The following is a 25,482-nucleotide window of genomic DNA, read 5'->3' on the forward strand; positions in this document are numbered from 1 at the left end:
TGTCTGTTTAGGTCTTCTGCCCATTTTTGGATTGGGTTGTTCGTTTTTTTGTTATTGCAAGTTATGATTTGAAATTCCCCCCTTTCCTCCTAGTCCTAGTCACTTTTTGTTGGACAAGCTCTAATTTTCTACATCCTTTTTCAGAATATGTGTCTGAAAGTAGACCCAGAACTCCTGGAGTGGCCTGATGGGCACAGAGGAGATGGGACCACCACCCCCTTCCTCCTTCCAAGGCCCAGACTTTGGTTCCAGCAGCCCAAGTCCCCACTCGCTATTTTTAGCTGCTCCACCACACTTTTGATTCCTGTTTTGCTTCCTGTTGAGTAAAACCTTAATTTTCATGCCCACTGCTGCGTCGTGAGCAGCATTAGTTTAAATATACGTAGCATTCATTGAAATATGTCCCATTGCTGTATATTTATATCCAGAAAATTACATGGTTATATTTTAGTACTAAACACAAAAGACGAAAAGAATCTTAGGTTCTCTTCCTGAGGTTCATGGGCACACAGACATTGCCAGAACTACTGAGGGGGGTAGACTAGGGCTGGGAACGGATCTGAATGTCCAGCACAGAGAGTGAAGCATTTGTTTATTTTTCAGTAGTCGAATTTACATACATGTAGCAGTAGGCAGGATATTAGAGGGAAGTAGTGAAAAGGGAAGAAAATCGGGGCCGAGCAAAGAGGAATTCAGATCCTACTCCTACTGCTTCCCACTTGTGACCTTGGGCAAGTTACCTCACCTTCCAAAGCATCTGTAATCAGGGAAACAATATTCCAGTTGGCTACTTTAAACAACTGCTCTGTGGTGAAGGTGCTTTTCAGACTTTAAGTGCTGAAATAGGCCTTGGTTATCACTGTTGTTATATTACATCCCTTCGGGGCCTTCAGTAGAATCCCTCCTTCCTCTCCCACCTCTGTTTCTCTAACCCAGGCACCTTGCCAGTAGCCAATTCCAGGCCATAGCAACGGGGGGAACCCGAGTTCTAATTGTCTTTGCCATTTAACTGCATTACCCAGACACCAGTTTCTTCATTGGTATAATGGGGGTAAACACAGAAAAGGTGGGTTGCTGCCGCCAGAGGGCGCTGTCCTACGCGCGGGGAAGACTGGCCAGCGCGACCGGATTGGGCAACTCTGCACGGGGCGGGGCGTCGGGGAGGCGGGGCTTCCGGCCACCTCCTCCGCTGTTGCCATGGGAGACAGCCGCAAGGAGGCGGAAGGAGCCGAGAACCTGTCGGAGCCGCCTAGGGGAGTGGGATCCTTGGCGGCCATGGCGGTCTCGGAGCCCGGGTACCGGAGCTGGTCCTTGTGGCCCGAGGTGCCATCCGCCACCTTCTTCACCGCGCTGCTCTCGCTGCTGGTGTCTGGGCCTCGCCTGTTCCTGTTGCAGCCGCCTCTGGCGCCCTCGGGCCTCTCGCTGCGGTCCGAGGCCCTGCGCAACTGGCAAGGTGAGCAGGGCGGGGCCGGGCCCCGGGTGCCAGCCCTTTTCCTCCGACCTCGCCAGGCCCTGGGCTCTGGCCTCCCAGCAACCGCGCCACCCTGTCTCCGTCCGCATCATCATTCTGCCCACCTGGAGGACCAGCCCCATATTCCACGTCTTTGTCTGTGCAGAGCCCCATCTTCGTCATCACTGTAATGCTTCCCTACCCAGATTTGTTCCCTTCCCTGTCGCCATCCGACTGGTCAAGGCCCCCATATCCATTCGTAGCAAATAGGTTTCATTCACCCCTGCTCGATCACCAAGGAGGATTTTTCTCTTCCCCTCCCTTGTCACATTCACACCTACGTCTGCTTTAAGGCCCAACCCCCACTGAAAAAATTTTTTCTCTCGCCTTCGTCAAGACATTTGAGCTTTATCTGTGGCCACCCCTATAAGATCCTGGCTTCCTGGGGTTTAGAATTTCTTGTGCTTCTTCGTTTTTATCTTAATCCTCACTCCGATTTCCTGCTCATAGCGGGAGGGGGTATCTTGTACCTTTGGGAGAAGTGTGTGTTTTCTCGGGGAGGGTGAGAGATTTTGCAAACCAATTAAGTATAAACATCTGCTCACAAAAGATGTTCCGAGTCTCTGCTTCTTCCCCATTCTTTTCTGGGGAGGAAAATGGGAAATTTGTATGACTTGTTGTTTTGCAAAGCACATTCACATGCATTAATCTCATTTAATCCTCACGGTGATCCCATGACGTAATGTAGGCTTTATTGTTGCCCATTATTTAGATGACACTGAGGCTTAATGCGAAGACTCGCAGAGCTATTGAGTTATATAATTGACACAGGAACCCAGATTTTTCTTTTTATCGTGTGATGTGTTGGAACTGGAGCCTTGGGGTTTATGATCCCCAAATTATATAGAATTGCTTCTAGAATCTTCACATTTATACTTGGGATTTCAGTGTCGGAAGTACTCAACAAGCAATGAAGTACTCTTCAGATAATGAAGCCTTACAGAGATGGCCTGACTGAGGTACATGGTTCATAGCCTGCCTCCGTGCTCAAATCTAAAACTGGTCCCTCCCAACCCCACCCGAGATACACACAGCACATCTGTCTACATAGACAGATGCAAAATGCCAGCCTAAACTGAGCTCCCTTTTTTTTTTCTTTACTTCACGGCTTCTCTGAGCATGGGGCTCACGGGCAATGTGAGTATTAGACATGTAAGAGACCTTTGAGGGCCTCGCGTGTATGCCTGTTATTATACAATGAGAGAAATGAAGCCAATAGGGCCTGTGACTTGACTGAGCTCAACCGGCCTTGATGTGATAGAGCCAAGATTCCACTCCAAGCCTTTAGGCTCCCAAGTCCAATGTTACTGCCACTTCACCGGTCCCCCTCCTTCAGTTTAGTATTTTGGCCTGCGGGGATGTAAAAGTACATAAGAGAGAGGACTGGTTCTAGAAAAATAAAAGTGAGATTCTTTGCTGTCTTATTGCATATAGAGCATGGCTCTGCCTCGAAGACTGGATCAGCATTTTCAAGAAAGACTTCTGAGTTCTGTATCTACATTATTAGTGATAGTTTTCTAATCTTTACAGGTGCAAAATAATTCATGGTCCCTTTTTTCTTCCTCTGAACAGCCACTATGGAAGGAGAGGTCAGGATTACAGCCGAGGAGACGGGCACAAAGAGTGTTAAGTGACACCCACCCAATCCACCTGAAGCCGTTACAATTAATTAACCCTCAAACTGCCCGGTGAGATAGGTCAGTATTAAAACCTAAAAAAGGATTATAAAGCACATTACAAATTTAAAGACCATCCCATGCTAAAAAGTGTTATTTTTTTCCCCACGTGGAAGCCAGTCACAGATAAGACTTGCTCCAGGTCTGGGAAAGAGCAAAGATTAGACATCCACGCCTCTACTTTGAGTCCTGGGTCCTTCGTTGTTGCCTCCCTCTGCTTATCCCACTGGCTCCGGGCTGATTTTCACTGGCAATGAGAGCCAGCTACTCCCCGTTTCCTAGGTGGGTTGTAACCTGGCTTTCCCTTCTTGGAACAACCCACCATTGGGCCTCTAACTCAGTTCCCTCTGCAGTTTACAGGCTGGTGACTTACATCTTTGTCTATGAGAATCCAGTCTCCCTGCTCTGCGGTGCCATCATCATTTGGCGCTTTGCTGGCAATTTTGAGAGAACCGTGGGCACCGTCCGCCACTGCTTCTTCACCGTGGTCTTCGCCATCATCTGCGCCATCATCTTCCTGTCTTTTGAAGCTGTGTCATCGCTCTCAAAGCTGGGGGAGGTAGAGGATGCCAGAGGTTTCACTCCAGTGGCTTTTGCCATGCTGGGAGTCAATTCCGTCCGCTCTCGGATGAGGAGGGCCCTGGTGTTTGGCATGGTTGTGCCCTCAATGCTGGTGCCATGGCTCCTGCTCTGTGCCTCCTGGCTCATTCCCCAGACCTCTTTCCTCAGTAACGTCTGTGGACTTGGAATTGGGCTAACATGTATCCTTCCTAGAAGGTAATTGTAGAACAATGACATGCCAAAGGGTGAACCAAGTTGTAGGGCCTGGGAGGGGGTCAAGTAGATAGAGCTGTGGGCTCAGATGTAGGTAATCTGTGTGCTAGCTTCACCTTTGAAAACCATGTGGCCTCGGGCAGGTCACTTCCCTTCTTTAGGCCAGAGTTTTCTCATCTGGAAAAGATCACCATAGCTCACTCCTCACACTGGCTCAGCACTGCCAGTTAGTAAAATATTCTGTATTGATTTTTTCCAAGGTGTAAACCTACATTTCATTAATTTTTTTTATTGGAGGAACCTGAAATACCCATGGGCTGGAGATGTTCCATGAAAGGAATAGGAAACAGGTTTGTTTGTTTTTGTTTGGCTTAATCTTTTTCTCAGAAGAAAAAAAATTTCTTTTTTATGGTAGGCTTTTACCATATGGGTAGTTAAAAACTTAGGATAAGCCTCATATTCCTTGTATAAATATTCTGGCAATTAGGGGAAAGTATTCTAAAATACAAAGTGGATTTTTTTTTAAACATCAGAATGGTAGTGTTTGGAGTTGGACAAGGTGCATTCCTGACATATCTTAAAATTTGTGATTCTATGAGCTGTTAGTGTGGGTAGTGTATAAATCCACATTGATAACATTGTTCTTATGTATCTTATTTTTAAATTCTAGTTTAATTTCATTGGTTTTAAACTTTTTTTCCTAACATGAAAATTTAAAGCTACACACTCCCCATGTAAGCACTACTTTAGCTGTATCCCACAAATTTTGATATGTTGTGTTTTCATTATCATTCAGTTAAAAGTATTTTCTAATTTTCCTTGGGATTTCTTTTTTGATCCAAGGGTTATTTATAAGGGAGTTGCTTAATTTCTAAATATTTGGTGATTTCCCAGATTTCTTTTTGTTATTGATTTCTTATTTTATTTCATGTGGTCAGAGAAAATTCTTTGTAAGATTACAGTCCTTTTAAATTATTTCTGGCCCAGCATTTGTTACATCTTGGTGAGTATTCTGTGTGTACTTGAAAGGAATGTGCATTCTGCAATTGGTGGGTATAGTGTTCAGTATATGTCAGTTAGGTCAAGGTACTGTATTGTTCAAATCTTCTATGTCCTTATAGTTATTCTATTACTGGGAGAAGACTATTGACATCTCCAGCTAATACTGTAGATCTCTCTTTTTTGCTTTCAATTCTTATCAGTTTTTGGCTTCAAGTGTTTTGAAGTTCTGTTTATTGGATACATACACATTTGGGATTGTTATATCATCTTAATGAATTTACCCTTTACTGTTATGAAATTGACCCTTTAAATCTCTGGTAATATTCTTTGCCCTAAATTCTTCATTGTCTGATATTAATTTACTTATTCCAGCTTTCTCCTTTCTTAGAATTAGGATTTACAAGGTATATATTTTCCCATCCTTATATTTTTAACATGTTTATGTCTACATTTAAAGCATATTTCTTGTAGATAACATATAGGTGGTTCTCTATCTGACAGTCTCTGCCTTTTAAAGGCTTGTTTAGCCCATTTGCATTTAGTGTAATTATTGATATAGTGGGGTTAAGTCTACCAGCTTGCTTTTTGTGTTCTCTTTGTCTCAAATGTTCTTTGTTCCTTTTTACCTCTTTTCCTGCCTTCAATTGCATATTTTTTTAGTATTTCATTTTATCTTCTTTGCTTATTAACCATACCTCTTTGTTTTATTTTTTAGTGGTTGCTCTAGAGTTTAAATATGCATTTTTAGTTTATCACAGTCTACATTCCAATAATATACCACTTTGTATGTAAGAATCTTATTCCATTGTATTTCTGTTTTCCTTCTTTCCATCCTTTCTGTTATTGTTGTTATATGTTTTACTTCTACATATGTTATAAACCTCACAATACATTGCTACTTCTCTTGTTTTAAACAGTCAATTATATTTTTTTAAAAAGCAACATTTACTCACGTATTTATCATCTCTAGTTTTCTTCATTCTTTTGTGTAGATCCAAATTCCCATCTGGTATCATTTTCCTTTAGCCTAAAGAACTTCCTTTAACGTTACAGTAGGTATGCTGGTGAAAAATTCTCTCCATCTTTGGTTCTTTGAAAATGCCTTTAGTTCACTAAATATAGAATTCTAGCCTTCTCTGATCTCCTTTCACTTCTAAAGATGTCCTTGCATTACTTATGGTTTGTATTGTTTCTGACAAGAAATCAGTAATCATTTTTATTGTTTCCCTGTATAGTTCATTGTTTTTCTCTGGCTCATTTCACAATTTTTTCTTTATCATTGGTTTTTAGCTATTTAATTATCTTGTGCCTTGAGGTGGTGTTTTTGTGTTTACCTTACTTGGAGTTTGTTGATCTTGGATTTGTGAGTTTAGAATTTTCATCAAGTCTAAAAAAATTGTCGTCATTATGTCTTGAAGTATTTTTTTTCTATCCTCTTTTCTCTTCTCCTTGTAGGTTACCAATTACATATATATAAGCTACATGGTATTGTTCAGTGGGTCACTAAGGCTGTTTGTGCTTTTTTTTAATTTTTGCCTTTTTTCCCCTCTACATTTCAGTTTGGATAATTTCTATCACACTGCCTTCAAGTTCAGCAATCTCATCTTCCACAGTGTCTACTCTGCTGTTAAACCCATCCAGTTAGTTTTTTATTTCTCATGTTGTATATTTCAGTTCAAGAGGTTCTTCTTTATGGTTTTCATTTCTGTATTGAGATTCTTTATCTGTTTGTTATGTTTATGTTTTCCTTTAAACACATTCACTTACACATTTATAATAGCTGTTTTAAAATACTTGTCTCTTAATACCATCATCTTTGTCCTTTCTGGACCTGTTTCTTTTGACTGTTTTCCCTCTTGATTATGGACCCTATTTTCTTGCTTTGTCCTTTGTCTTGTAATTTTTTATTTTTTGATAAACATTGTGAATACTGTGTTATCAAGGGCCGAATATTGTTGTCTTCCTTTAAAGAGTATTTTTTTTCCTAATAGGTAGTTAATTTACTTGTTAAGGCATTGCCTTTTGGGGGTCTCTTCTGAATGTCCTGGGTGTTCAGTGAAGTCTCTTTACTCTGGTTAGAACTTGAGCATGTCCCTGTCCTGTGGGAGCCCCAGGAGTTGTTAATCTTACAGCTCTTTGATAGTTGTTGTTTCTTCGGTAGCTGTTCTTTGCCTGACTGGAGGAGTCTCAGCCTATGTACGTGTACATTAGTATTTAGCTAAAGACTCAGGGAACCTCTTTGGGCCCAAGGGACTTGTGGCCCCATCCAGAAGAAGAGGAGGAGCTTCTTCTCCCTCCTCTCCATTACTAACCTGTAAATCCCAGGCATTTTTTCCTCCCTGAACTCATTGTCTCTCCAGCTCAGGAAAAAATACAGTACTCTGCTTGGATTCCCCGTGCTTGCTTTGGCAGCACATATACTAAAGTTGGAATGATACTTGGATTCCCCTTCCTGTGCTGTGGTTTAGAAAGTGCCTCCAGGCAGAAAGCCAGCTTGATCTTGAGGCTCACTTAATTTGTTTCCCTTTTCTTAGGTATCACAGTTTGGTAGTGTTTGTGGTCCAGAGTCTGAAAACAATTGTGTAAAATATTGTATCCTGGTTTATAGTTATATATGTGGGAGGACTAGTCTCGTATTATTACTTCATCAGAGTCAGAAGCCGAACAGATTCTTGAGATCATTCTGAAGTCATCAGCCATGACAACTTTTGACTTCCTTACAGCATTGGTTACCACCTGGAATCAGTATTTGGAAGCATACTGTCATCCCTGAAAGAATTTAGAAAGAGCAAGGGCGTATTTGTTTATCACAATGACTAGGTACTACTACCGTTTGGTGGCTGGTGGCCAGGGATGCTAAATGTCCTATAATGAGTGGAACAGCCTAGCCCAGCAGAGAATTATCTTGGCAGTAGTATTCTAGTTAAGCACACTGCCTCAAGGAGCAATGTTCTTTTGGTGCTTCTGTACAGTCTTCTCTCTGCCAGCACCCCTCTTCTAGCTATTGCTACTCACAAGTTAGGCTTCAGCATCCATATCACATCCTTAGAGAAAAATTTCTCAGATCTACCTAGGCTAGCTTAAGGTCCCCAGCGTGGTCGTCCATAGATAAGCTTTTGCTTGTGGCCACTTATTCTACCCCAGTACTTGGTATACTAGATGTTCAATGAATATTTGTCGAGAGGACGGATGGATGGTTGGATAAAGGCTGACTCTTTTTGGCTGTCTAGGCAGTGATGGGCTGACACAGGTCGGATGACCAGAGTACCATCACATCCCTGGGAGGTGGTGACAGTGTGGGGGAAGGGCTGCCACAGAGGCCCACAGGAAGCTCACTTGGTCACATTGAGACAAGGTTCCTTCTATTTGGGACAAAGTACAAGAGGATGTCAGTCCTCCCAGAGGGTATTAAGACAGCCTCCTGCTTCATCCCACTGGAAAGACAGAGATGTGTGCTGGCTTCTGACTGTGATTGAAGGGGCCAGAGGGGCTCAGGAGACAGGATGGGTGTGTCTGGGGGAAGGTGAAATGTTAGCACCTGTCTGCCCTCTCCTGTTGCTGGGTCATGTTCCCTCTGAGGTACAGGGGATAGAAACTCAACTCTTGGTTTCCCCTGAGCTTGAAACTCCAGTCAGATATTATGGTGGAATAAGCACTAATTCCCCTGTACAATCAATGTGGGCACCTGCATCCTGTGGGGAGTGTTCAGCCCTCCTCCCTTTAGCTACCTGCAGTTTTCCTTAATATGCCAACCTCAGATGGCTTCACCTACTGCTACTCCATCGACCTCCCAGAGCGAGTTGCGCTGAAGCTCGACCAGAAGTTCCCCTTCAGCCTGATGAGGAAGATTTCGGTGTTCAAGTACATCTCCGGCTCTTCAGCTGAAAGAAGGGCCGCCCAAAGCCGGAAGTAAGTTATAGAACTCTGTGCTTTATTCCTAAAGCGATTTCTGGGCCTCTAGGGATTGTGACTCGTTCAGTGTCCTGGGGAATAGGGAAGAGGGTATGGGCAGCCTGGGCCCAGAAAAATCTGTGCCCAAATTTCTCCCGAGCACCCTAGATTCTGCCCAGCTGCATCTGAAGTAGGGACCGAGCAGGAAGGGGCTCTTGTGCATACTCCCGAGTGACTTGTGGCCCCATCCAGTGGCGTTAACAGCCCTCAGCGCCGACAGGCACTCTGTGCGGGTGGGATTGGGCTCCTGCGTGTGACGCTGGTAAGAAGCGCAGTCCACGCAACGGACTGGGAGCCTTAGGAGGTGGCACGGCCCGAACCTGAGAGGTCGGGTTTTCCTGGCCACCTGGCAGGAGAAGGCGAAGCTTACTGTTTCCCAGTCCAGGCACGTTAGCTCTCAATGGAAAGTGCTGGGCAAGTCACCAGAGCTCACGTAGCCTGACTCCCTCCTTTCAGAGAGAGCGCCCAAAGGGGACAAGGGTCTTTCTCCAGGTAACACAGGGTCAGAAGAGCCCAGTCTAGAGCCAGGGGCCCCTGCTTCCGGGTCCTGCTCACTCGCTGTTGCCGCGGCACACGCTGCCGGCCTCGGGCGGCCTTCGCTGGTTTTTGCCGATGCTGAGAGTTCACGATGGAGGAGGTTTCCTTTCCTTCAAGTCCCTCCCAAAGAAAGGATTGAGTACAAAGTCAAGGTGCTTTGTCAGTGGCCCTTTTCTGCTTCAGCTGTGCAGTACTTCTTGCCCCCGCGCTGGCCTGGAGGCAGGATTTCGGCTGAATCGGAGTCTGCTCCTTGTAGTTTATTTTAGGAGGTGGACACTCCCAGCCTTCAGCAGCTCAGAGCCCTCTGACCACTTCTTTTTTATTTTTATTTTTTTTACCAGGCCGCACGGCTTGCAGGATGATCTTAGTTCCCTGATCAGGGATCGAACCCAGGTCCCCACAGTGAAAGCGCTGAGTCCTAACCACTGGACCACCAGGGAATTCCCCACTCTGACCATTTCTTAAAGGCAGGGATGGGTACTGGGAAAAATAGAAACGCACACTCACCCATTTTGTTTCAGGCAAGTAATTCCTGGAGTCTAAATGGGTGGGAGGTGTTTAAATTTAGAATTAGGTGTATTGTGGCTTTTTGGCTCTTAATTGCTGTTCTCACAGAATCTAGAGAGAACTTAAGGGTCCTCGTTTGCAAACGCGCTCTCCCCCGCCCTGTCCCGTGAAGGAATCCCCTCTAAGACAGCTGACGATGTTCACCCCTGGCGGCTGGGGGCTGGCTCTCCAAGGCAGCCCCTGATGAGAAAGGTCTTCCACGCTGAATCGCAGTTACCTCTCTGTAACTGTGACACCGTGGTGCCGGGTGATCCTGCTTCACCATGACGCGCAGATCTGGCCAGAGGCCATGGTGGCTCTCTCAGCTCCTTCTGTGTCCCTTGCATGGCGTGGTGTTCGATCCCTCGTTATCCTGGCCTGCTGTAGGCACCCGGAACAGCACGTGATGTTTCGGATGACCTGACAACAGGACACAGGTGGTATTACAACACGCATGTTTGTTTCGGCAGCAGACCTGACTGCCTGGACAGCCTTGCCTCCGTGGAGGCTCTTGTCAAGCTTCTTATCGGCCAAAACCTCTATATTTTTAAAATGCCAGAAGTGCTGTTAAGTGTCCTGTATCTGTACTTAAGCAGCTGATTTGTAAGCTTAGGTTTGGATTGAAATGTATAAAGGTTTAGTCTAGTTACCTAACACAGGTATCAGTGGTGTTGACATTTGTTCTTCATATTTGGAACTCTGCACGAAGGTCACAGGCTAAAACCCTTAGAATGTGTCCCCCTTTGTGGTCCCAGCCGCACGTGTCTGTGGTGGGGTCTCCAACCTCAGCACACACAGCTCCCCACATCTGTCACGTCGGTTCCTGCCTGCCAGGACTTTGAGTTGTGAGTCTTTATTCCTGAAGACACGGGTAGAATATCTCCCAGCAGACACGGCCTGGGCCCAAGCCCTGTGTTACCCGTTAGAGCCCTCCCCTCCTCCCTCCCACAGAGGTCGATCCGTTCTCTCTGGTTCCAGCTGCTGAGCCGACCACAAACACACTGACTGCTGTGATCTGGTCCCCATCTCCATCCGGTCCATCCAGTTTGCAAGCTCCTCTTACACCTCAGGGTGTCTCAGGCATGGGCCCGATACCCCTTCTTCCTGCTGGCTTACTGCAGGACCGTGAGTGGGCCCTGTGCCCTCTGGGCATATGTTTTCTGTCCAGTTGAGATTGACCTTCCTCCCCACTTGGCACTTTTACAGCTGGTTATAGGAACCATCCACAGCATGTTGTAATAGAAAGCAGTATAGTGACCCACGCTTCGCGCCTGCGGATCGACCGCTGGGGCTGCTGTGTGCCCCGGCATGAGTGGCTGAGTGACCATTTTCTCTCTGTTCCTTTCCAGGCTGAACCCTGTGCCTGGCTCCTACCCCACACAGAGCGGCCACCCTCACCTGGCCCCGAGCCACCCTGTGGCCCAGATGCAGCACACCAGCGGCCAGAAACTGGCCCCTTGGCCGTCCTGGGTCCCTGGGCACACGGCCAGCCTGCCTCCGTACCAGCCCACGTCCGGCCTGTGCTACGTGCAGAACCATTTTGGCACAGTCCCCAGCTCCTCTGGTGTCTACCCGGCTTCTGCGGGTGCCTCCCTGGGGGTCCAGCCCCCCGCCCCCCTCAACTGCCCCGGCACAGTGCATTCCGGGGCCCTGGCCAGTTCAGCGGCTACCGGCTCCAAGGAGTGCTCCAGGGTCCTGATCCCCTGAGAGAGTTTCCAGGGAAGCGACCTCCCGTCTCGGCCTTCCGAGGAAGGTCCTCTGAGCTGAGACGTTCTTGACAAAAAGTTACTTTACTGAACACCTCTGTGTGCCAGGCTCTGTGTTGAGTATTTTGATCTGTGTCCCTATTTCAGTCTCATTCATCCTCATGACAACTTGGTGAAGTACAGCTTGTCGTCCCCAGTTTACAGATGCAGAAAGCGCAGTGCTCTGTGTGGACGTGAGGTCACGTGGTCTTGTAGTGGCGCAGCTGGGGCGCTTGGCTCCAGGCCCCGGCCCCGCCCACCCACTGTCCCGCCCCCCCACAGGACACCTGGGAGAAGAGGGCGTTGGTGGTCAGTGGCTCGTTTCAGCTCTCTGTTTCCTTCCTGTCCTCGTACGTCGTGCCCGTGGTTATGCCGTGTTCGTGTGTCTGCGCGTGCCCTTTGGGGGCTCCCAGCTGGTGTGCTCGCCAGTCCCCAGGCCTGTGCAGTGTTCCTCCCTTGCGGTGACCCCCCCGCCCCACACCCAGACTTCTGCCCCGGAAGTGGTGAGACGGGCCAGCGTGAGCCGCAGCAGCATGCTTGTGGATCCATAGTGTTGATTACCTTTGTATAAAGAAACAGCCTCCAACCTGCCCTCGGTGTGTGGTGTCTCTGTGGTCTGGCCGAGCAATACAGAGGGCAGCGAAGAGAAGCACATCCAGGTCAAGCCAGGCAGACGACTCCCCAGCGGGCATCTGACGTGAGGGCGTGAGTTGAGAAGGTCCCCAGAGAGCTGAAAGGACAAACGGGAAGGTTTGGCACCCCTGAGATTGGCAACAGCGGGGAGCCACTGTGGTGTTCCCAGGGCTCCAGGCTGGGTCACCACGAGAAGGGCTGCCTGCGGGACCTTACACCAGGGAGTGGCACAGGCACCGGCCACGGTGGCCTCTGAAGCAAGAGGCGGGGGGGAGAGCCCTGGCTTCTTTGCCTGTCGCCTGATCTACCCGCAGGGTCTCCTGTGGGCCATATTAACCAGGAAGCCTTTGGCAAGTGAGCCCAGGAAATGCAGTTTGCAGGGGTCAGGCCCCCCACACACCACTCAGGGCGGGACAGGGATGTGACTGAGCCAACAGGCGCCCGGCCAGGCCGAGGGGAGCCCCTGGCTCCTGATCAGCCTTCAGCTGAGCTCTTTGAAGTGGGCTCACGTTGAGAAAACACGCCATATGCAGGTGTCCTCACAGATACCAGCGCTCACGGCCTTCGTTTACTCCTGGAGCTGGATGGCCTGCTCAGGGCTGGCTTTTTGAGAGGCCCTGGGTATTAGAGGTGGATAAGACACACCCACAAATCCGCAGCAGTGGACAGAGCAGTGAGTGGCCTGCACCGGGGCGGGGGGCAGGGCATGAAGCTGAGAGGATGGCTCCTGAGCGGGATTGTGAATAGGATTCACCAGCCGAGGAGCTGGGGGCCCAGGCTGCAGCTGAGACCCGTCTGCAGCCCCAGAGCCTGGTGTCTCCAGCCACACCCAGCATCTTTCCCGTAGTGTTCACTCGCTGAGTGCAGGCTGCTGCGTGTCCCTTAGACATTTTCCCTCCAGTCCCAGCCTGTGTCCAGAAGCAGGTGAGGTGGCCACCTGCTCCCAGTGTGGCACAGTCACCTCCCTCACGTCTGGCCTTCCTGCTGGGCTGTCTGGCTGGAGCTGCGGAGGCCTTGGGCCTTGGAGATGGTCAGGCTCCAGGGCCCTCACGCGATCCCGAGTAGAAAGCTGAAGGGCCCTCAGAGGTCATTCTGTTCAGCCGTCTCCTTCACTCCTGCTTTCCCTAACGGGGTTCCAGGGAGGCAGGATGGGTCTGGCAGAGCAGCTGACAGCAGCGCCTGCCTTGGGCTGCGGCCACAGCTGCTACGCTGAGACTGGTCCTTAGTCTGTTCCCCTGGACTTTGCTTGGGCCGCAGCAGGCAGCCTGGAGCCAGGTCAGAGGGGGCATTTCTCCCCCGAACACGCATATGAGAGGACCTGGAGGGGCTCCCAAACCCCTCCCCAACTTGCCTGTCGAATGATCCGCCAGTGTGCCCCCTTCCGCAAACACCAAGTGTGTGTCAAGCCTCAGGCTGGGCCTGGAAACGGAAAGGTGAGCTCCGTGAGGGCAGAGAACCCCCCCCTACACGGGGCTGACACGCAGTAAAGATCTGTTGAGCAATTGAATGAACTGGGATCCCTGCCCTTGGGGAGCTCAGTCTGGGGGTGGGGGGAGTGGACGATTAAAGAACTGTAATTCAGCAACGCTGTTCAGGCGCTCCCAGGAGGCGCCCAGACCAGCCTGGAGAGCTGGGGGTCGGTCTCAGATGCCCAGCGCACACCCTTCCACGGGGGCGGGGGGGTGACTTTGGAGGGAGGGAAAGAGGAAGACCCTAACCACTGGCTGTTGTTAGGAGGATGAAGAATACAGCACATTTGGCAGAAGGAAGGCCATTATTCCCCGCACGCCAGAAACCTCTCTCCTATCCCCAGGCCAGGCGGGAGCCACTGTAGCCAGAGAAGCTTCCAGACTTCATCCAGTTTCCCCTTTTTCGTCAGCAGGGGGCAGCAGAGAAGCAGCCCCTTGGCCACCTCTGAAACCTTCCCTGGGGCCGGCGCTGGGGGTACAGGAGGAAGAGGGATGGCTCCCGTCCTCTGAGGAGGCCCCTCCCGGGAGGGAACCAGCTTTGTGATTAACCGCGACTCAAGTTAAGGGCCTTGAGAGGCATGGACGCCCTGCCCTGCGAGGCCTCCCTCCTTCACACGCCTGCTCCTTCATTCTTCCGTTGAACAAATGCTTTGTGAGCAGCTGCTGAGTTCCAGGCCTGTGCTTGGCTCTGGGGACGTGAAGATGGAGAAGAACGAGCCGAGCCTTCAGCGCGCTCACAGCCCATTGAGGGAGACGTGCTCTATGGAGAGAGAGAGAGAGGAGCCGGGTGCAGAGGTGAGGTGAGCCCAGCTTGCGGTGAGGGTGTCAGAGAGGAGACTTCCGGGAGCAGGAGAGTTAACCAGCAAGGGCAGGGCCCGGAGGAGGACGGGGAGGGGGTGACAGTGTGAGCCGAGGCAGGGAGGGCGCAGGGCGGAGATGTGAGCCCGGAGGCTGGGAGGGCAGGTAGGAAAGAGCTGGACGTGATGGGAGTCCGTCCTGAGGCCCTGGCCGAGGGGTGGGACAGGCAGAAACGGAGCCTAGGACACAAAGTGACTTTCCGGGGTCACACCAAGCGTGTGGCCGAGCTGAGAGCATGTGCACAGCTCTCCCATCCGAAGTCCAGAGCTCCTGCCCTGCCTGAAGGCGCCCGCTCGCCCTCAGGTGGTGGGATGGGGGAGGGCCCCGGGTAGGGGTGGAGGCAGGACAGTCCCGTAGGATGAGGTTCCCCCAAGCGTGCAATGAGGGGACTGGGGAAGGGCAGAGCTGGCCTCGGAGCTGGGTACTGGACCTTGGACTCCTGAGACCCGCAGGGACACCTCCCCTAGTCTGCATCCCAGGATACTCCCTGGCCTCTGCTCTGCCCATCTGTGCCTGGACAACCGCCAGCTGCGGGAGCCGCGTCCCCCCACCTGGACCCAAAGCTCGGCTCCTGAGGCGCCTCCACACCATCTCCAGATCCCAGGCCACCCAGGATCTGGCTCTGTTTTGAGCCTGGAGCCCCTCCCCAAGAAAGGTTACCTGTCCAAGTCACATCCCAAGGCTGCTTCCTTAATGGAACTCCTCCTCCTGGGGGCCTGGCTTCAGCACCCCCGGAGCCAAGGGTCAGGTGGGCTACCCGTAGAGGTGACACTGGGACAGCTCAGGCCTTCCCAGGGCCCGGGGCAGTTGGGACACAGAGGGCCCACACAAATACACACACATACAAACACACACACGTACCAACACAGGCACATGTAAACACAGACACGACACTTTGAACTCACAAACCTGGGCCCTTACCCACACATAAATTCAAGTTCAAATAGGTAGGTACCCACCCACAAAAAAGCACACATATGTGGTTAAGTCACACACCTATGTGTATTTGCACCCGTACACGCACAAAATCACGCATAGGCTGGTCTGTGCCCCAGTACATGCTGTACAGACATGCATGTGCACCTGACACGTCACAGAGCAAGGCAAGCCCTTGGGTGGGAACCCCTAACCCCCCCCTCCTCGACCTTACCCGACGTGACCCTAGCCTCCCTCCCCAATCTCATCTCCCACCACCCTCCTGCTTTCCCCAAACAGACTGTGCTGCTGGCACTACGTGAGGTGACCAGACAGCTGGCAGGAAGCTTCTGGAGATGAGTGAAATCTTTAGGAGCAGGCATGGGTGGTGAGCAGGGCAACAGGAAAAGCCCAGTGGGCTGAACCTCCCTTCCAAGCGCCCATCACACGCTGCCCGGAATTCCACCATCAAAGCCATTCCTGTGGATTCGGCTCCTCCGACATTGAGGTAACCCTGGAAAAGATCCTGAGTCCAGCCCTCACATTGCACTTGGGAACGTGAGGCCCAGAGAGGGGAAGTTACTTGGCTAAGGACACCCAGTGAATCCATGACAGGGCCAGCACAGAACCCGGGTCTCCTAACTCCTGTTTGCTCCGCTGTTCTGGTCGGTGGGTGGAGGAGTGGGGTGGTGGGCAGCTGAGATCACAAGCAGGCCCAGGCAGGGGCGCTCATCTGGCCCAGCTGAGCCCACTCGGCTGTGCTGACGCCAGGAGTGGTGGCATGGCGTCTCGGTCCTCACAGGGTGTCCTGAAGCCCCCTTCAATCAGACTCTCCTGCCGAGGCGGGGTGGCCTCGGTGTACGAGAGCTCTCCGAACCCTTCCAGGACAGTGGCACCTCTCCGGAGAGATCAGGCGCTCAGAAGAGCAGGTGAGACCCCTTCTCCCATCAGGCTGGGCCAGGCCCTGGAGGCAGGACACGCAGGACCCCCTCCCAGCCTCAGCTGCAGCCTGGGGTCTCCTGGGGAGAGGAGAGCAGAGAGTCCCCACCCGCCCCTACCAGGGCTGGACGGGACAGACCTCCACCTCTCCTGCAATCCCATCCGCACCTCTAGAGAATTCCCTGGCAGTCCAGTGGTTAGGACTTGGTGCTTACACTGCCACAGGCCTGGGTTCAATCCCTGGTTGGGGGACTAAGATCCCTCAAGCCGCAAAAAAAAAAAAAAAGCTTACCATCCCCACCTCTAGCTCCCCTCGCCGGGACCACACCCCCATACACTCACCCTCCTGAAGGGAGATTTCGAGGGAGGCTTTTAGGGCACAGGAGAAACGCTCCCCCCCACAAACCCCAGCGCAGCCCCTTGCCCCCTTACCCTCTGCAGTGGCCAGGCCTCGCCGGGCCTCACCCGGGAAGAAGCGGGTCAGGGTGACGAGGAAAGCCCCCAGCAAGGTGGCCCCCCACAGCACCCACACACGCGGCCACAGCAGCGAGCCCACCGCCCGCGCTGCACCCCGGAGAGCAGCTCCGAGAGCGATCGCCCCTCCCCAGGGCTCACACCTCGGCCCCTACCCAGTCGGGGCGGCAGCCTCCTGGCCCAGCTTCGGTCATCCCCAGGGCCTCCCACTCCGTCGTGCACCCTTTGGTTAGGGTCGTGGGTTGTAATGTGTCCTCCCCACCAAAATATGTTGAAGTCCTAACCCCAGTACCTGTGAATGTGACATCATTTGGAAATAGGGTCTTTGCAGATGTAATTAGTTAAGATGAGGCCATACTGGATTCAGGCAGGTCCTAAACCCAATGACTGGTGTCCTTATAAGAAGGCCACGTAAAGACACAGGGACACAGAGACCCACAGGGAGAAGACAGCCGTGTGAAGACGCAGGCAGAGATGGGGTGGGTGTGTCTGTCTATCAGCCAAGGGGCGCCAAAGATCACTGGAAGCCACCAGAAGCCGAGAAGATGAAAGAAAGTGTTCCTTCCTAGAGCATTCAGGTGAAGCATGGCCCCCTGGACACCTCGATTCTGGACTTCCAGTCTCCAGAACTGTGAAAGAATAAACGTCTGTGGTTTGAAGCCACCCAGCTTGGGGCATTTTGTTACAGTGGCCCTAGGAAGCTAATACGGGCAAGGGTGTCTCCCCAGATGGCTGCGTTCAGCACGTTCGGCTGCATTCGGCTCTCTGCCGAAGAGCGCAGAATCCCAGGAGCTCCTCGCAGCCTGCTCCTCCGCCCGTACGCGGGCTCCCCGCCCCCGCCCCCGCCCCCGCCCCCGCCCCTCGCCGTCTCTCCACCAACAACGTGGTCAGTTGCACAGCATCCTGTTCTCATTCGGTGGCAAGGAACAGGGGGAGGTGAGTAGAAGAGAAACGACATTTTGAACTCAGGGGACTGAGTCCCTGCCGGAAACAGGGAGACCGGAAGAGGGAGGTGGTCTGCGGGCAGGGGTGCGAGTGGATGTGCCATTTAGGGCCGTGTGATGTTGCAGTCACGAGGTCACGAGGCGGAGACGGCTTGAGGCCTTGGAAAGAGATGGTGCTAGAACCCAGATTCTGGAGAATATAGACTTCAGCCCCGGGCCCCAGGGAGAGGGAAGGGAGAGCTGGAATTGTAAATTGAGCCCGAGGAAGGAGCTCTGATCAGAAAGCAGAGGGGGGGCCTCCAGGCTCCAGCAGCCTCTCCTGGCTGTGAGGCCTTGGGCAAGTCACCTGCCTTCCCTGAGCTCAGGGAGAATTGTCTGCCCCACACAGGGAGATTATATAGGTAATAAAGAGGGAGGGGGGTTCAAACCATGCTTCTTTCTGGTGTTTGACCTGGGGGCAAGGCACACATCCTCACCTGAGCTTCCTTCCCTCACCTGCCAAGTGGAAACAGTCATCCCTATCTTCAGGGAGGTTGTCAGAGGCACCTGATGTGATGTGAATGCAGCTTCGAGGGGTGGGGAAAAGGCTTTTATCAACTGTGGCAAATTGCACCAGTTCAGGTGGCCTTCTCCAAGCAGGTGCCTGTGTATTGCACCTCAGACTCCATGAAAACGGGAACTGTCTGGCTTGGGCCCTCATCCCCAAAGTCTGCGTTCACTCATTCACTGAACATCTACTGAGCACCTACTAGGTGCCAGGCTCTATTCCAGGTGTGGGGATGCAGCAGAGAGCAAGGTGGCCAAACGCCTGCCTTCAAAGAGTTTAATAATCTGTGTGTCAGGGTCAGGGAGGGAGAGAAAGACAATTAGCAAACAGAAAAATAAACAGAAAATAGTAGCTAGTGATAGGGTGGTGCAGAGCATTAAGACAGGACAATGAGGCATAGAGAGGGGTAACCTTAGATCAAGGAAGGCCTCCTGGAGGAGGTGACTTTTCTGCTGAGACTTGATGGAATCCAAGGAGCAGCCATGAGAGGATCAGGGTGCAAGCATTCCAGGCGGACAGAGGGACAAGAGCAGAGGGCCAGGTGGGAAGGGCGGAGCATGAGGGAGAATGACCTGGGGTGATGCACACAGTATGCGCTCAATCGATGCTTGTTGGCCTGGGAATCTGCATGCGGGCAGCCTGGGCTGGGGAGGCCACACCCATGCTCACTGCTTGGTTCTCTGAGCCCAGATGACCTGTCCACCTGGCCCACAGAGAGCTCATTGTCAGGGGCCATAGATCCTGGGAGCCTGAGCCTTCACAGTGCCCACCCTCACTCATTCATTTCTTTCATTCATTCATTCATTCATTCATTCCCTTACCAAATAGTTACTGAGCATCTGCTACATCCTGGGCCTCATCCCAGGGGCTGGGGCACAAAGAGGACCACGGTCCCCTCCCATCGAGGTCTGATGAGGGAGACAGAAACCACGGTAACCCCGGGAGGCCCCAGCTCTGGGAGAGACATCTGCTCACCCCCTGCAGAGCACAAACAAGGGAGCAGCCAGCCCTACAGCACCCAGGGAAGGTGTCCCAGAGGAGGTGATCCCCGAACCTGGCCTGGAGGGCAGGCCTCCCCAGAAGAGAACGTGGAGAAGGGCATTCCAGGAGGAGAGGACAGCCTGGGCCAAGATACTGGGCCAGCCCAGAAAGTGTGGTATGGAAGGGCCCATGGGGCCAGCGCCGAGAGATCGATGTGGAGAGGCCGTGGTGGCCAGGGTGAGAAGGGCCCTGAGGCCCGGCCTAAGGCGTCTGGACTGGATCCTGTGGGCGGTGGAGACCTCTGTGGGTTTCCCTGCTTGGGTTACTCTGCAGGGGTCTGAAGGGAGCTGCACAAATTCACGTGGCGGAAGCCGGGCTTCTCCCCTGGGGCTGCCCCTGCTTTCCTCGTGTACCCAGGGCTCACGGGGCTGGAGGAGGACATTCAGGGATGGGCAGAGCTGGCCCTTCCACGTGCCTGAGCTGTCTGCCGAAGCCGGCTCTCTGGATCTCCCTGGCCATGTGATGGGCCAGCCCCTCCCCCATGCCACCCCCCCACGCCGTCAGGGCATTCCTGTGGCTGGCAGAGAAGAAATCTAAAACCCCTGAGCCTTCTTGTCTGTCCTTTGTTGTTCTCCACTCCCAGGTGTGGTCCCTCTTCTGTTAATGCCCAGGGCTCCAGGTGCACAGAAGTGTTACCTGCCATTCCAGGTGAGGTAGGGCAGAGCCAAACTCCCCACATGGAAGGATGGAACCCAGGTGTCCCACTCCCCAGATCCCACCTGCCCCAAGTTCTTCCCCTCTCCGCTGTCTGAGGAAGTGGGCAGATGGAGAAAAGGAGGGTTTTTCAGCCCTCACTTCCTGAGGGCTCTGCCAGGGTGAGGCAAACTCTCCGCCATCTTGGCCGTGGCTGCTGGGACAGCCCTGAGCCCACGTCCCTCCTGGTCCCCAGCTGTAAGAGAAATCAGCTGGCCTCAACTGCAAGTGTCAAATCCTGCTAATCTAGTATCCCTTCTCCTTATCTGGGATGTGAGGAGGGACAGGAGAGACCAGGGCCTCCCCTGGGGCCTGCGGGAGAGGGCGGTAGGCCCCAGTAACAGCATCCCCTCCCCGTCACTCTTCCTTCCCTGGAGGAGCCCAGGGATGGGCGGAGGAGCAATTGAGTGTGTGTATGAGCATGGCGGCTTGGGCAGGTGGAAGGTAGATGCTTCGTGTGTGTGTTCAACGTGGGAGCAGGTGGGTAAGTTTGAAGGTGCGGGCGACACTGCCTATTAGACATTTCTCCGGTGGAAAAGGTCCTTTCCCAGGCTGGTTCGGCCTAGGGGCACTGATGGTCGTGCGGAAAAGGCCCTTAGATCCCCTCTGGTCCTGAGAGGAAAGAAGCCTTTCCCAGGGCTGCACAGGGAGTAGAGGCAAATCCCACACCCCAGCGTCCCATTCACCCCCAGAGACTTTCTCCCATGAGTGAGAACTGCCCGGGTCCTGCCCTGCCCTGCGTCGGCCTCCACCCAGGCCTCTCCAGCCAGTGTGGCTCAGTCCCCCTTGGTGTTCAGCCAGCCCTCTGGGATGTTTGAGGTGGAACTCTCTGCTTGGAGTCTAGCCTTAAGCCTTCATGCTGCAGTCCCAAGTCCTGATGGAAGAAGCCCGGGCCTCTCCGTAGGGCCTGGACCCCTCCCTTCTCAAGGGTGCCAGGCCCTTCTGGTGGCTTCTGCACCTGGGAGAGGGTCAGTTTTCCTGAGAACCAAGGTCTGACGGGGTCAGGTTCCGACTTGCACTGGGAGGCTCCGGGTGGCATTAGGTAACAGTTCCAGCCCGCTCCAGCCTTTGGGAGCCGGGCCCATCCCCCTTCACCTGTCCTGAGAGGCTGAGCTAGGTCAGAGTGAGGGCAGAGGACGGTGAGACCTGGCTTCTTTTTCCCCCGCCACCCTGCAGGGTCCCTGAGCCTGGCACCCCACACTGGGAGGCAGGGACTCTCGCTCCCATTTTATGGATGAGCATATCGAGGCTCTGGGAAGGAAGCCACTTGGCCAGTAAAAGCAGAGTCTTGCTGAGCACCCAGGTCTTCAGCCCACTGATCCTGCCCTGCTCACAGCCAGGAAGGGGGCTTGCAGAGAGGGTGGCCAAAATGCCTGCTGGATGTGGCAGAACGGGCCTGGGTCTTCTCAGAGCTCTGTGTGTGTGTATGTGCAGGCATGCGTGTGCATGTACGCGTGTTTCTGTGTGCATTTGTGTACATGCATGTATGCGTGTGAATGGGGTGGGGGGCCGGATTCCTCCATGAACCCCTCCCCTGCATGGAGCCCACTCTCCCCCTTGCCCTCACAGAACCTCGCTCCCCCTCCCTGTCAGAGAACTCCCCTCCCCTCCACCCCCTCAGGAGCCCCTCCCTCGCACAGAACCCCTTCCCAACATATATATATAAAGTTCCACGAGGGACTGCCCTGGCGGTCCGGTGGTTAGGACTCCGTGCTTTCACTGCCAAGGGCATGGGTTCCATCTCTGGTCGGGGAACTAAGATCCCGTAAGCCGTGCAACATGGCCAAAAAAAAAAAAAAAAAAATTAAGTTCCATGAGATCAGAGCCTTGGTTTTATTCCCAACGTTATCCCCCGTGCCCAGAACGGTTCTTGTTCTCCCAGTCCTGGCACACGGCAGGCACTCAACAAATATTTGCTGGATAAATGTAGTAACTCGTTTAATCATTGCAACGCTCCTATGAGGTAGGAATGACTCTCATCGCTGTTGTCATATAGTAAAACCGACACGCAGAGAAGCAAAGTAAATCATCAAAAGTCATACAATTAAGAAGCGAGGATTGAACCCAGGAGGCAGATGCCAAAGCTCTGGGTTCTAACCTCTGTGCCAGCCTGCTGGGTACGGCCGGGGTCCACTCGGCTGCAACGTGGCGGCGCTGGGAGTGTCGTCATCAGCTGGGGACACAATTCCTGGCTGGAGCCCAGCCTGCTGAGCCTCTCTTGCGGGTCCGCGGGCCCCTCCTGGTCTCACCCCTCCTCTGCAGTGAGAGCCGAGCTGTGCTCCCCCTTAGAGTGGAGAGGGCTGCGCCCAGATGGGGACACAGAGAGACAAAAGGAAAAGTCCTGGGGAGAAGTCCAGAAGGTTCCTCGCAAGCCTGTGGAAGGCAAAGGGCCAGCTTCTAGTACAGGACAGGGAGAACCAGAAAGGTCCGCCAGGGTGTCTGCTCCTTCTGCAGCAGAACTTGGTGCTGGAAGTGTGTGTGTGTGCGCGCGTGCGTGCGTGCGTGCATGCGTGCATGTGTGTGTGCGTGCGTGTGCATGTGTGTGTGTGTCTTCTGTTGGGAGAGGTGGAGGAGTGGGCTGACCAGGCGGGGCTGAGCTCTGGAGAGGGAGGGACCACAGGGGTGCTGCCCGCTCTCGGGTGTGGGGGGCACCGGCATGGTCCTCAGGAGGCCGGCTTCACTGTGTGACCTTGGCCTCCCAGTTCAGGTCACTCAACTGCAGAACGAAGGTCATGTTGCCCACCGCGGAGCCTGCTCTGGGAGCTGTGTGGGCTGGTACAGCGGCCAGGGGGGCCCAGCTGAGGATGAACTGGCTGCCTTGGAAGACGGTGTGGACCCGTCACCGAGGTGAGCAGACAAGGGGTGCTGTGGAGGCTGAATGTGAGGTGCTGCAGGGTCCTGAAGACCATTAACTCTCTGAGAATTTGGGCAGAATTGGGGCAGATCACAGTCTACCTGGGCCTCGTCCACATAATGGGCATTTCTCCCCACTGCTCGGCTTCTGTCTGTTCCCTACTGTGTGAACTACACCTAGAGCCAGCCTTGTCTCTCCTCTCCTCCCTCCCCGCCCTACACCCGATGTGGTGTGCTCCAAGGACAAAGAACAAGATAAACTCAAGGGGCGAATATTGCTGGAACAAAGATTTACAGGACTCCTATCACTCTATCACAATGTGACCATTGCAATATCCCAGAGCCCCCCCAAGCAGCATGTCCTGTCCCTTTCCCATCCCATATAAGGAAAGACATTTGCCGTGTTTTTCTCCCGCTCAGCACACTGAAAGTATACATACTCTGCCCAGTCAGCAGATGACTTGCAGGTTCCCTGGCTATAAAAACAGACCAGCAACCCATGCTCACTGTCGACTTTCCCTGGCTACCAGGAAGTCGGCCCGCTGTTCTTGCAGCGACCCTTCTCTTTAATAAACTCTATCTTCCTTACATTCTGCCTTGTGCCTGGAAATTCTTTTCCAACCCCCCGCTCGGACAACGACACCCGAGTCATCCTTTGCGGGCTGTACCTCCCTGAGGGCTCTGGGAGGGTGGTAGGTGATGGGGGCAGTGGTGTCAACAGACCTCACCTTTCCAGGGGTCTGGATCACTGCTCGGAAGCAAACACAGCTGCAAGGTGCCACGCTTCTTCAGGCTCTGGTCCCTTGTTCAGGGCTTTGCTGGGAATTGCTGGGTCTTGAGGATGGAGAGTGGGCCCCACCCTGGACCAGCCGGTGCAATGAGAAAGCTGTGTACACAGGAAGAAGGCCCACTCGAAAACCATGCTGTCCCTTTCTCGGCCGCCTTTGCCCCATGCTGGCCGGGGAGGGGGCGGCTGCATGTTACCATCCTCTTCCTGCAAGGAAGAAGCCAGGTGCCCAGAGATGAGAAACACCAGGTGGGAATCAGATCTCTTTTTGCCTCAATGGGGGCCCACCCGTACTGGTCTGGGGTCCTCAGAGGCAGAACCAAAGACCTGAAAGCATCCTATCTGGTCTCCCCTTTCCAGCCTGCCTGTACCCATCCCCCATTCCTGTCCCCTCTGATCAGTGGCCAACGGAGTGACCGGAACACAAGGAAACAAGCCACAGCTCTACCCAGCTCACACCCCTTTGATGCCGTCCCCCTCCCCCCTCCCCCCCCCCCCCCGCCATCACACACATTGCCTTTGTTCATCAGCTCATTCAACAGATGTTCAGGAAGGGTCTGCTCTGTGCCAGGCGTGGGTGCACAGGATCAGCTTACAGGCTGGAGGGGAGAAAGCCAGTAATCACACAGCCACACAAATGAGTATCTAATTACCAGCCACGGCAAGTGCTCTGGGGTAAAGGAACATGGTTCAGTGGGGCGTTTAAACCGAGGACCCTGGCTGGCCAGGTAGAGGAGCAGGAGTTCACAAAGGACCCTGAGCAGGAGATGAGGAAAAGAGCACCAGAGGGTCACAAGTCACAGAAGGCGAGAGTGGAGGGGCATTCAAAGGGGCCAAATGCCGCTGAGACATTGAGTAAGATGAGAGAAAACTGTCCTTGGGGTAAAGCACAAACTTCTTAGTATGGCCATCAAGGCCCTTCAGGATGGCCTCACTGAGAGCTCCATCCACCCCTGGCTGCAGCAGTTACTGTGCCTACCTTGCAGTTATTTGCACTGTCCTCCCTGCCTGAAATTCCCTTCTCCTCCTGGCAAATGCCCAGTGATCCCACAAGTCTCAGCTCAAAAGCCACCTCCTCCGTGAAGCCTTCCCTGACTACCACCCCTCTGGTAGAGCATGTCACTACATCCTTGGGTGTTCCCTTAGCACTTAGTACAAACCTCTGTTGGAACACATGGCAGACCAGTTGGGCCTGCCCAATGCCCTCTCCCCTCATCTTCCTTTGGGGAAACAGTGGTCTCAGCCCCAGCAGTACATTGGGATGGATCTAATCCAATTATGATAATCCTATGGTCTACTTTTCCAGCCTCCCTTACAGTTAGAGGTGGCCATATGACCCAATTCTGCCCAATAAGACATGAATATAAATCTATTGCAGCAGGCAGGGTTGGAAAACCTTTGCCTTCCACTCTTTATTCCATCTTGAACACAGATATGATGGCTGGAGCCATGGCAGCCACCTTGAGACCATGAGGGAAAAGTCAAGGACATTACAGAAATCTTGGTTCTGATACTATTGAACTGCTGAGCCAAAGCTAGCAGCAGACATACTTGGACTTCTTGTTTTGTGTGAGAAAGCCTTCTTCAT

The 25,482-nt window shown here is 52.8% G+C and overlaps 1 protein-coding gene and 2 long non-coding RNA genes across 5 annotated transcripts; 2 read left to right on the forward strand and 1 right to left on the reverse strand.

Annotated features, from left to right (window-relative positions):
• The first annotated feature begins 340 nt into the window (after window positions 1–340).
• Window positions 341–12,332, forward strand: RHBDD2 (rhomboid domain containing 2). Of its 3 annotated transcripts, none has more exons than XM_082360471.1 (4): window positions 341–1,453; window positions 3,540–3,947; window positions 8,721–8,871; window positions 9,792–11,339. In XM_082360471.1, exons 1-4 carry the CDS (start codon window positions 1,198–1,200, stop codon window positions 9,913–9,915), a joined length of 939 nt encoding a protein of 312 aa, XP_082216597.1. In that variant the 5' UTR covers window positions 341–1,197; the 3' UTR covers window positions 9,916–11,339. The 3 variants fall into 3 exon arrangements, with proteins under 3 accessions (XP_082216597.1, XP_082216596.1, XP_082216598.1); XM_082360470.1 differs by lacking the exon at window positions 9,792–11,339 and adding an exon at window positions 11,346–12,332 and having other exon boundaries at window positions 556–1,453; XM_082360472.1 differs by lacking the exons at window positions 341–1,453; window positions 9,792–11,339 and adding exons at window positions 3,307–3,468; window positions 11,346–12,332.
• A 5,549-nt stretch (window positions 12,333–17,881) lies between these two features.
• LOC309613560 lies at window positions 17,882–20,107 on the forward strand. The gene is made up of 2 exons (XR_014235787.1): window positions 17,882–17,965; window positions 19,349–20,107. It is a non-coding gene; the product is annotated as an uncharacterized lncRNA (long non-coding RNA).
• Window positions 20,108–22,175: 2,068 nt separating this feature from the next.
• Window positions 22,176–24,306, reverse strand: LOC309613559. The gene is made up of 2 exons (XR_014235786.1): window positions 23,836–24,306; window positions 22,176–22,627 (listed from the first exon to the last, which is right to left on the reverse strand). It is a non-coding gene; the product is annotated as an uncharacterized lncRNA (long non-coding RNA).
• Between the last annotated feature and the right edge of the window lie 1,176 nt (window positions 24,307–25,482).

This window comes from Balaenoptera borealis (genome assembly GCF_965194805.1).
Source record: "Balaenoptera borealis genome assembly, chromosome: 16".
Taxonomy (NCBI): Eukaryota; Metazoa; Chordata; class Mammalia; order Artiodactyla; family Balaenopteridae; genus Balaenoptera; species Balaenoptera borealis.